At 40.6% G+C, this 12133-nt stretch overlaps 1 protein-coding gene across 1 annotated transcript; it reads left to right on the top strand.

Moving 5' to 3' along the window:
- Positions 1-862: 862 nt before the first annotated feature.
- On the top strand, positions 863-1924 carry LOC133813900 (uncharacterized). Its single transcript, XM_062246932.1, has 3 exons — positions 863-1300; positions 1457-1702; positions 1820-1924. The coding sequence occupies exons 1-3, from the start codon at positions 863-865 to the stop codon at positions 1922-1924; spliced, it is 789 nt and encodes a 262-aa protein (XP_062102916.1).
- The last annotated feature ends 10209 nt before the right edge of the window (positions 1925-12133 follow it).

The raw sequence follows: 12133 nt of genomic DNA on the forward strand, positions 1-12133 counted from the left end.
GTATAGGGGGCATCTTGACACAAGATGGGCATCCTCTCACTTTTTTTAGGAAGAAATTGGGACCTCGGTTCATGGGGGCTTCGACTTACATTAGAGAGATGCGGGCAATAGTGGAGGCAATCACTAAGTGGCGACAATACTTGCTGGGACGCCATTTCATAATTCGCACAGATCACAAGAGTCTCCGTGAACTCATGTTATTCAAACGCCGGAGCAACAACATTTCCTCAAGAAGTTACTAGGTTTCCATTTCTCTATTGAGTACAAGGTGGGCAGAATGAATTCGGCAGCAGATGCACTTTCCAGATTAGAGGACATGACCAATTCAACACTCCAGCTAGCTCTCAGCACCGCCAGTTTCGATTTTTTGGAGGAATTACGACAAGAAAACATTACCTGCCCAGATTTGAGGACCCTTTACGTACAGTGGCAGCAAGGTACCTTGGACACTACTCAGTATTCGGTCCGTGATGGGTTGTTGTATTTTAGGCAGCGTCTTATGGTAAGCAAACATTCTGCTTTGAAACAGAGATTGCTGCGGGAGTTTCATGGCTCGCCGTTGGGGGGCCACGCTGGGTCGGAATGCACCTTCTTGCGTTTACATGGCATGCCGAGAACTACTGTCTCAGATAGGGACCCGATTTTTACCAGTGCTTTTTGGAAGAAGCTATTTGAACTCATGGGCACCACATTGAAAATGAGTTCAGCCTATCACCCACAAACAGATGGGCAAACGGAAGTCACAAACCGATACTTAGAGCAATATCTTCGCGCTTTCACTGCTGAGAATCCGAAATAGTGGAGTAAATTCCTCACGTGGGTAGAGTACCATTACAACACTAGCTTTCATTCCGCCATTGGGATGACTCCCTTCCAAGCGGTTTATGGTCATTTACCGCCTTCCATACTGTCTTATACGCGAGGTACCACTACCATTCAAGTTGTAGAAGAAGATCTTCTATCTCGAGATGCTATACTGCACAAAATGAAGGAAAATCTTATACAAGCCCGAAATAGAATGCAACAACAGGCTAATAAGAAGCGGCATGACATCCAGTTTCAGATCGGGGATTTAGTGTTAGTAAAGTTGCAACCATACCGGCAATTGACAGTGGCACACCGTCTTAATATAAAACTATGCAGGAGGTTCTTTGGCCCTTTTGAAATCCTTGCTCGGGTGGGACCAGTAGCGTATACGCTTAAACTACCTCAAGAGACCCGAATTCATCCAACATCCCACGTTTCGTTGCTGAAACCATATCATGGTACTCTGCCACCTAGTTGCTACCAACTTCCGGAAGTAAGTATCGCCAATAAGCTGGTCATGACACCTCTGGCTATATTAGCAACTCGAATTCAGACCATGGATAACAAAGCTCGACGCGAGGTATAGGTACAATGGTCCCTTAGTTCACCCGAGGATGCCACATGGGAAGACTTTGAAACATTTATTCAGATGTACGAATTGCCTAACCTTGAGGACAAGGTTAATTTCATGGAAGGGAGAAGTGTTAGCGAGGCCCAGACCATAAGTCCAATTGAGTTAGATCCACGGCTGGCCCAAGAGATCATAAGGAAGTGGTTGGACCACTCGGCCCAAGAAGCTAAAAACGTAGTGGCTCGGGAAGAAAGCAGTTGCAGCAAGGAAGAAGAGGAGGGAAGCAGTTCCGCAGGGAATAAGTCTACCGCGCGTAACAACAGAGTGCGCATGAGGCCTAGGTGGCTTCGGGATTTCGTTGGGCATTTGGGACGCTGAAGGAGAGTGAAGATTGTAACTAATTTCTGTTATTTCCTTTGTATTGTTGCTGAATATAAATAGACTCTTCTTGTAATGGCATTTTTTATCGGGAATGAAAAGCTGAATTGGCTGTGGGAGTTTGGCATTGACTCAAAGAATGCAGTTCATACAACATCAGGTGTGTAACGTCTTACTAATTCAAGACCGTTACACTAAAAAATTTAGTCCAATAATAACCATTTCATTAAAAAGGGCTTTAAGTCTTTACACGGGAACTAAAATAAAAAAATTAAAGTGTTACAGATCCAGTGAATACAAAAGGTCGGCCTAAGCGGCGAAATCAAGGTCCAACCCTAGTTCCAATAGATACCCTCAGCCATGGCGGTCGAACAAGCCGCATATATACACTCTTCTGAATCTCTCCAACTCATGACTGGTCTAGCTTTTCCTTTCCTTTACCTGCACCATATACCCGTGAGTTGATGCTCACCAAGAAAACATAATCATGCTCATAAGTAGTTAATCAACAGATTATAGAATCATAATTAACATGCCTAACAGTAATAACCATACTTGTGCATGTATTTAATCTATGTAAGGGACTATAGAGTCACACTGGGGGACCATTGCCTTATTTCCATCTAACTATCCCTAGGGCTAGCCTAGCGCATCTGTACCGACTTGCTAGTTAGGGTTTGTTACCAAGTGTGTTTAAAATTAGTGCTGGACTCGCTAAACGAGTCATTTGGACTAAAACATGTGATTAAGCCACTAAGGGTTTAGGTATTTAAAATTTTGGTCAAGACATAAACATTCTAATTAAACAAAACTTTAGTCTTTACATGGGATCCCAAAATAAAAGCTTAAAAGTTAGTTACAACCCTGAGATTACAAAATAAGTCGGCCTAAGCGGCAAAACAGGGTCCAACCCTAGCTCCCCTATGATATCTCTGTCGTGGCGGCCGAGCAGACTGCATATGTACGCATCACCACTATCGGTCTCCAACTCATGGCCGGCCAAGCTTCTCCTTACCTTTACCTGCACCATAAATGTAATGCCCCGGATTCCCTATTATGGTTAACGGTCGGGTTAGTGGGCCGGGAGGGCCATAATTGCTTAATTATGCCATTAAATGTGTTTATGCATGTTTATGAGAATTATATTATTATATAATGTTAGTTGTATGCATATCGATGTTATGTGTTGAGACCACATTATGATGTGAGTTGGTTCGAGCTTTTCAACATGAGACGATCGTAGAATATTGATTAGCGGTTTAGTCACAACAGGTTTAAGTGTCGGGACTTGGGTTGAGTCTCGGGGTGATTTTGATGATTAGAGCGTTACCGGGAGATAATGGGTAACAGGTTGTGAATTATTGGTGTTTGAGATTATTGTGAATAGCGGGAATTGGAGAGCGTTAATTATGATTAACGAGTTAGGAGGAAAGTACCAAAAATGCCCTTGGGAGCCTTTAGAAAGTATTAGGATAGATATAACCTTTGATAACTGAGAAAATGAAGGAAAAACAGAGTACACTTGAGAGTTCTCCCGTACCTTCTTCTCCTCACTGTTCTTTGTGGTTTTTGAACCAATTTTGAGGATTCAAGCTTAGGAAGCAAGCCTTGGGAGTTTGGGAGTGTGTTCCACCATTGAAGACCATCACAAGCCAAGCTTTGGGTAAATTTCTAACCATGGTTTTCTTTGGTTTGCTCTGTTTTGGTTTTGTTTTGCAGCTGAGTTTTCTAGGGTGAATTCATGGTTTTGTTGGGAGTTTTGGCTAGGGTTCCAATGCTTGTGATGTTTGGGGTGTGTTGGGATGGTTTTTGGGTTTATTTGGCATCAAGAATAGGCTTTGGAAGCTTGGGAATTGAGTTAGAATCGAAGAGGTTGAAGAAGGTCGGTTCAGGGGTGTTTGGGCCTGGAGGTAGCGCTACAGCGCCCACCCTAGGGCGCTATAGCGCTCCTCAGGAGGCTTTCTGGCACTTGGGCGGTTCTGAGTATAGCGCTGTGGCGCTAGGGGTTGAGCGCTGTAGCGCTACCCTGTTCCTTCCAAACCCCGTTTTGAGTATTTTTAAGGGTTTTTGACTTGGGGTTTCAATCCTTAAGGCCCGGGATCGAATCTACTCACTGTGTGGGCATGTTTCGAGGTCCCGAGGGTGGTGCTTAGGTTAAGACCCTATCATTGTGGATTCTCATTAATGGAGGTTATAATTGGTTGTGATTAGGTAACCGCTAAGGAACTAAAAGATCGATCGTTCTCAGGGGTCGTCTTTATCATACTTCTCGCTCGAACCTGAGGTAAGAAAACAGTGTATGAATACAGTTGCACCCTGTACAGGTATGTGACATGCATGGTTTGATATTGGGGCATGTTGGTTGATATATGTGAACGTGGATTGCATATTAAATGCTAATGAATGCTGATTACCTGTCTGAGACACTGACTAGTCAGGGACCGACTCTAAAGTCGATGATCACGCATTGAATGGCTCTATGGCATTAATGCGGGACCGGCCCTAAGGTCGATGAGCTTATAAGCGCTTGCCTGGTCTACGACCAGAAGACTATAGCCAAGGTATATGGCCCCGGTGACCGTTTGTCACGTGGGTAAGGGACGTTGTCCATAGCTACGACTCTAGAGTCGTGAGGAAGGTTATGTTGGTGACTATTCACCTTGCACCTGTCCTGAACAAGCTTATGAAAGAAATCACCTATCAGTTAAGCCCTGGTGACCCTATCGTCACATGGCTAGAAGGAGCGATGCTCATTATTGTGACTTTTGTCTATTGTCACCTATTTGTCGGACTGATAGTCCTGAATGGTTATTATGATCGTTGTTGATATTATATCATGTTTTATTATGTTTTCTTGCTGGGCCTTGGCTCATGGGTGCTATGTGGTGCAGGTAAAGGAAAGGAAAAGCTTGGCCAGCCTTGAGCGGAGAGCTTGGGCGATGTGATGTACATACAGGGCCGCTTGACCGCCACGGTCAAGGAGTTCTCAGAGGGACTAGGGGTTTACCCTATTTTTGCCGCTTAGGCCGGCGGGGATTGTAAATTTGGAACTGTAGCGACTCTTTTGTATTACGAACCACTTGTAAATATTTTGAAAGGCTCATGAGCAGTTTATTTACTTAATGAAATGTACCCTTTCCTTTTTGCTGGTTTTTCACCTTAACCTGATATTAACACTTAGATCACGTTTTTAACCAAAGGACTCGGGTAGCGGGTCAAATTTCCGGTTCACCGTAACTGTTCTGGGGTAACCAGGGCGTTACAATAAAGCACCCGTGAGCCGAAAGACTTAGCAAGAAAACATATTCAGAAAGTTCACAAAATATAACAACATGCTTAACAGTAATAACTGGAACCAAGCATAAACACTGTACAAATGAGTGACCATAGGGTCGTACAAGTGCGTGTCGCACTCCCATTTGTTCTTATGGCATCCGAGCCAGTCAAGTGGATAAGACACTCCCAGGGAGGCCTAGCCATAACGGTCTGCGCTCAATGTGCATAACACCAATTACAGCTTATAAGCCGAGCCTTACAGACCTTCGACTTATAAGTCAAGCCCTGGAAACCCTCGACTTATAAGTCGAGCCCCATTTTAACCAGAAATACCCTTGACTAGCAGGTCAAGCTTTAATAAGATACAACAGACAGATTCTCGCTTAATAAACTGTGCTTCCTAGCCTAAGCAAACATCCACATAATACATTCATCATACATGCAGATATAATGTACTTCAATATACTAAGCAGATATGCACAGACACAATTATAATCATGCTCATTAGCTGGGCCCGAGCCCCAATCACATTACATTTAACAAACGAGCCAAGCCCCAATCATATTACATTAATAGCTGGGCCATGCCCCAATCATACATTGCACGTATCAGGTGTAGTTTTCTTACCTCGATCTTCGTGCAGGTAGTGGAACGACCTCGAGCGCTGATCTTGACCCGAGCCTGGGAGACACCCTAGTCAACACAAGTATACATTCATTAGGACTTAACCCTAGAACCCAAGTTTCAAACCGAACTCTAAATCTTAAAACCATGGTTCTCAGTTAACAGGGCACTAAAAAAACGTCCCCCGAGCCCCCAAGCAAGCTCCCAAGTTAGATTCCCGAGCCCCCCGGGCCTAGCTCTAAAAACCAAAACTCAGGCATTTCGGGGCCCTAGTGCGGTCGCGCCTACCCTGGGCGCGGTCGCGCTCACTTAAAATCTGGGGCTTTTGGACCATTGGTCTGGTCGCGCCCCACAACTCGAGCCCTCCCAATTGAATTCCAATTCCCCTCTTTCTGGGACACTAGCGCAGTCGCGCTAGGTCCCCAAAACCTAAAAATTTGCCCATAACTTAGGTGTTCTTCCCCAATTCCTTACACATGCGATTTCCAGCCAATTCAAACTTCCAATCCGACCCAAAACAAGGTTTCTAGCAGAATTCCAACCTTAGAAACACTACACTAGCCCTAGCCAACAAAACCCAATGCTAAGCTCACTAAAAAACACAACCATGCTAGCCTCTAGGAATCAAAACCCAAATAACTCATGAACATCACTTGAAAAGAGATAAGACTAGAGAATTACCTGAATTTCTATGCCCAACTCAAAAATCCAACTGAGATTCCTAGCTTAGCTGCTTCTAGTCCCTAAAATCACTCTCCAATCTTCACCACAATGATATTGGCTTGAATTCTAGACAAACCTCTCTAAGCTTCAATGTGCACACCAAGAGGAAAGGCAATGAGCTTAAAACATGAGTGAGCCTTTCAAGATTGCTGCCTAATAAGCTAACCCAAGTGGTCAAATGACCACTTTACTCCTTGCCCCTTTTTACTTCAAAAGTTATCATCAAGGGCAATTTAGTCATTCGGCATAATTCCCGCTAACCTCCGATTATCTTAAACAACTCGAAATAATCTATCAAACCAATAATCATCAATTAATTCCCGCTGCTCAATAATTCCCGGTAATTTACCAAATTACCAAAATAACCCTAAGCTCCCCCGAGTCAGGTATTTTACTCCGTTGTGACTTTTCTGCTAACTAACTCCCTAGGACGCCTCGTGCCGGGTAACTCAAATATATCCACATAATAATGTGGTCGCAATCATATAGCACACATATTTACGACTATACCCTTAACAGGTCCAAATTACGAAAATACCCTTCTAATAAGAAACGAGCCTATTTGCATATTTAATACACCAAAACATGCAAGCATAATCATATCATAATAAAATTCACATAATGACATGCTCATAACACATAAGCACTCAATTAATTTAATTATTGCCTCTCGGCCCCCTAATCCAAGCACTAAGCCATATTAAGGAATTTGCGGCGTTACAACATCTTCCACAATTTTACCACGCGACCATAGGGGGATGTTCAAGCATATATCACGCTTCTGGGTTAGCTTAACCACATCGGCATGCGTTCAACACACTATTGCCGCCCTAAAAGAACCATAAAAAAACATCGCATTTGAATAGTAATGGCCAAAAAATCAAGTTTTTGTGGATGCATCGGAATTCCATTAAAAAAAACATCGCATTTGAATCGTTTTGGCAAAAAAAATCAAGTTTTCATGATTTTTTTGGCCAAAATACGATACAAATTCAATATTTTTTCGATGCATCCACAAGAACTTAATTTTTTTGCCAAAAATATGCAAATGCGATGATTTTTCTATACAATCATGAAAACGTAATTTTTTTTGCCAAAATGATGCAAATGCGATGCTTTTATGATGATTTTGCGATGCAGTCATGAAAACTTGATTTTTGGCCAAAACGATGCAAATGCGATGCTTCTGCACTGAATTTTGACAAATTTTGGTGAGGCATAACTTTTTGCTTAAATGTTAATTTTAGTTATTTTTTTTGAGATCTACACATTTAGAAGATGTTAAACCTTAAATTATTTACATACGTAGAACAAAAAAATTAATCATGGGTGTTTTAATGAATGCTTCTGTAGCGTCCCAAATTTGCTAATAAGACTTAGGGCCTTGATTAGCGCGCCTGGAGGGCAATAATTGATTTAATTATGTTGATATGTGAATTTGATGATTATGTGATTAGAAATGCATGTTTAGGGGAATTAAATATGCATGTGGGCCCCATTTGGCTATTAGGGGCATATTAGTCATTTTAGCTTGTTGGAGGCATAAATGCAATATTTGTGTATATTGTGATTGATACCACGAGTGAGTGGTGATATATTGGTGATGCACGATCTGAGATAGTCCTAGGGAGCAGTTTAGCTAGAAAGTCATAAGGGGGTCAAATACCCCGCTCGGAAGGAGTAACGGGTAGTAATTTAGTGATGATTTGGAAATTTTGGGCATATAATGTGTTCGAAATTTATCGAGTAACGGGTAGTAATTTAGTAATGATTTGGAAATTTTGGGATTTAACGGGGACTTATAGGAACACTCGAGGAATTAGCAGGGTTTGGCAAATGACAAAATTGCCCTTGATGATATTTGAGGACTAAGATTACTTAAGGGGCAATCTGGTCTTTTGGTAAGGATATGCATGGTTTAGAGAAGGCTGGATATACATTTAGATAGCCTGAGAAACCACTAGAACTAAGTGAAGAATAAGGCAGAAGCTCTCAAGCCTATCTCTCCTTCGATTCCCCCTTTTCTCTTCTTGGTGTTTGAAGGCTTTGGATCAGTTGGAGGATTTTAGACTAAGTTCTTTGAGGAATTGGAAGTTGGATGTGGTTGGGGATTAGCTCAAGGGTAAATATATAAGCAAGGTAAGGAATTTTGGCCAATGAATCTGTTAAACTCAATTGAATTTTTGTTATAATTTTAAAGCTTGCATGGAAATGGATTTTAAGTTTAATTATGGGTGTTGGCTGAGTTTATGGGATTGTCTATGGTTTTGTTATGATGCCTAGGTTGTGTAGACAGGGAACTCAGGTTCAATTTTGAGTTTAAGTGATGTTTTAATTATGAGAATCGGGGTTAGGCCTGAAGAAAACGCAGGAAAAATGATGATTTTCTGGGTTTGGAGGCGTGAGCCACGACTCTTTTCTTCAGGTGCCGCGACCCATGTGTGTTGAAGAGGCTGGGGCCTTCGTCTGCCCAAGCTCGCCACGACCCAAGGAAGGGAGCATCACAACCCGTGTCCCTCAATAGAGAGGCATTTTGCCTCTAACTTGAGCTCACTGTGGCCCTTAAGGGGCTGGGCCGTGGCTCAAATGCAAGTTATTGACTGTTTGGAGGTTTTTGACTCGAGAACCCAAAAGTTAAGGCTCGGGAAGGATTTTACCACTCAGATTGGTAAAATCCAAGGTATCGGAGGCTAGAATTATATCCCGAAGTTATTTATTGGATTAGAACTTGATGGATGGCTATTGTGAATGCGTTGTGACTAGGTTTTTAGTGAGGCTCGGGTTAAAGAACTGTGCTCAGGATTGCGATGCTCAAGAAGTTTAGGACACATGTAAGAAAATTGTTATACCCGTAGAGCAAGGCGTAGCCCTATTGTCTGTATTGCATGGCATGGCCCTATGCGATTGAATTGCAGGGCATATCCCTATTGTTTATGTTTAGTATATGCTTAAGTATTTGTTGATATTATGCTATGTATTGCATATTTGTGAATGAACGGCGAAGGCTGGGAATAGCGAAGGCCGAGAACGACAGGAAGACGAGTACGGCAAGGGGCCGAGAACGGCGTCGAGCACATGGAGTGCAAATCCGAGTATGGCAAGGGCCGGGAGCAGCGCTAGCACGCGAAATGCAGAGCCGAGTATAGCAAAGGGCCGGGAACGACATTGAGCACTCGGAGTACAAGCAGTTAGGGTGAGATCCTCTTAGGATGCTGGAGTCATCCTCACAGTGAAGACTGCAAACTTAGGGCCTGGTAAAGCGCCTGGGACGGCATGGCCGCTATGTGTTTAGCCCGTTGGCTATTTTGTTATATGATGATTGATAGATATGCATATGTTAATTGCTTTGTGTTGAGTTTTATTGCTGGGCTTCGGCTCACGAGTGCTCTATGGTGCAGGTAAGGGCAAGGGTAAGGTTGATCAACCATGAGTATGGAGAGCATGGAGCGACGGGTACATGTTCGACCTACCTGGCTGCCACAGCCAGGGGTATTTTTTGGGAAAATGTAATGTATAAACTTGAATTTGTCACCTAGTCGACCCTAAATGTATTTTGAGTTGTAAATATTTTCTAAACAGTATTTTGGGATCCCAAATGTTTAATTTTTAGTATTTTCAATGAATGATCACATTTTTATATTTAATGCCTTTAATGACCTTCAATACAATCTACACTTTTAACCTAAAACCTCGATTAGCGAGTGATTAGTACATTTTATACTCACTTAGTAACGACTCTAAGGAAGTATGGCGTTACAACTTCAATGGTTGTGGATTTCTTTTGTATCTTGGTTTTCGGATGGCTGTGAGAAGAGAGAATGAGAAAGAAGAGAAATAAAGATGATTTGTGATAGAGAGAGAGAGAGAGAGGACCTTTTGGTTGTGGGTAGGTGGTGGTGGTGGTGGTGGTTGTGGGGAGGGGTTCCCATGGTAGAAAGAGAAAGTTTGAGAGAGAGAGATGGAGTTTTGTAGCGTCTCGAAATTTTTTCTTAGTTAGATAGTAGTAGCTTGTGCTGTAGTATTTTAGTTTTCGTGGTATTGGTTCAAGCTGGAATTTATTTGGAAACTCATAGAGATAGTTATGGATTTTATAAGTTTAACCTATAGTTTAAAAATATTAGTTTTATCATAAGGTTTGATTATTGAAGCTGGTCCTATAAATATTATTTATTATAACCTAAGGTTTAGATAAAATAATTAAGAATGTAACATTTGTCACATGTATGTTTATTAAGGATTTAAGGATTTTAGATGAATAAATTAATAAATGATAAGCCTGGGAAGTCTAGAAACTTCCATCAGCTGTTAGGATCTCATATTACTATATTAAGTGTGCTGAAGGTGTGCAAAAATGTGTTTAATATATCAGCGTAAGCCGATATATCACAGCTATAGGGGCTGATATATCGCCTACGATTGATACGAAAAACACGTCGACTTTGTATGAACGAAACCACAGAGGCTTGGGAATATGGGGCAGGCGATATATCACCTATAGGGGCGATATATCGGCTCCCTCAGCCATTTTTTAAAATCCGTGGAATCCGAGCTAGAAACATCCCTTAACAACTTGGACTTGCTCTTAAACAATTTTGACCGAGTTCTGGGCATGTGTTGAGCAGAAAATTCAATTTTTATTCATTTTAAGGGAGTTAGTTGAACTCTATAAATAGGACCATTCACTTAGCCATTTTCATCATCTTTCAAACACTTCTCAAAGCCTTCAAGCTACTAATTTCGCTCTAAACACTTGGGAAGTAAGCTAGAGTATGATTTTGGTATTGAGGTGTAGATCGAAGTTCTTAGCTGTCCAAGGTACTCTCAATCCTCAAGTTTAGTTCATCACAGGTCCTCTTATTCTTTTATTTTACTTTAAATCTTAACTTGTTATAATGGCTTTTGGTTAGGTGTTTGATTTCTTTGAAAGTTAATGGTTTCGGTAAGTTTTATTCTTGATGGTTTAGATCTTATTTTCATCATCTTTTCTTTAGGAAACTTATGGTTTTACTGTTTGGTTTTAGGAGTTTCCAATCCCGCACTTGTCTCCAATACCCCGATTTTGGTAAGGAAAATAAGCTAGCTTTTATGTGTTGTGATTATGTTTATATGCTATGTATATGTTTGATGGATCCAAAATGGATATGTTTTAAATATTTATATCGCAAGTGCACGAATCGTTCATATAGAATAGTGATCGTGTAAGCAAGGATGTTGAACCCAAAGGAGTTGTCTAAAATAAAAAAGAAAACTATTTTAAACCAAAATTAATAAATTCTAATATAGCTCCAAAGATTGATGAGATTTTTGTATAATGAAAATAAAATAAAATATAATAATAAAGAAATTAAAGACAATATATAAAAATATATTAATAGTAGAAATCAAGATGGTAAAAGAAGATTATTAAGGCAAAATATAAGTTCAATAATATTTATAAGTACATTGGTTCCCAAGTTTCATTAATAGTATAAATTAATCAACTATCGCTTATTCAAATTAGATATTTTATTTAAGCACAAATTATCATGGAATTGTAGGATTTATCTTCACTTTTAAAATTATAATTTCAAAGTATTTAATGTAAATAAATCTAATGAAATAACAAATAAATCAATGAATATTATTTATTAGGAAAAACATAATATTTTTGTTCTAAGCATTTGATGTGCACAATTTAATGACACACATTAATCAAAGAATATTATGATTTTGCACTAATGAAGAACAAAGTGTAAATATGTTCTAACAATAAAA

Source organism: Humulus lupulus, chromosome 2 (genome assembly GCF_963169125.1).
Source record: "Humulus lupulus chromosome 2, drHumLupu1.1, whole genome shotgun sequence".
NCBI classification, from domain to species: domain Eukaryota; kingdom Viridiplantae; phylum Streptophyta; class Magnoliopsida; order Rosales; family Cannabaceae; genus Humulus; species Humulus lupulus.

What these genes read in the sequence shown, in the direction of transcription:
- LOC133813900 (XM_062246932.1), top strand. Translation starts at nt 863, where the DNA reads ATGACTCCCTTCCAAGCGGTTTATGGTCATTTACCGCCTTCCATACTG. An exon ending in GTTGCTACCAACTTCCGGAA is followed by an intron (nt 1,301 to 1,456) that starts GTAAGTATCGCC and finishes ACATTTATTCAG; the next exon opens with ATGTACGAATTGCCTAACCT. An exon ending in CTACCGCGCGTAACAACAGA is followed by an intron (nt 1,703 to 1,819) that starts GTGCGCATGAGG and finishes GAATATAAATAG; the next exon opens with ACTCTTCTTGTAATGGCATT.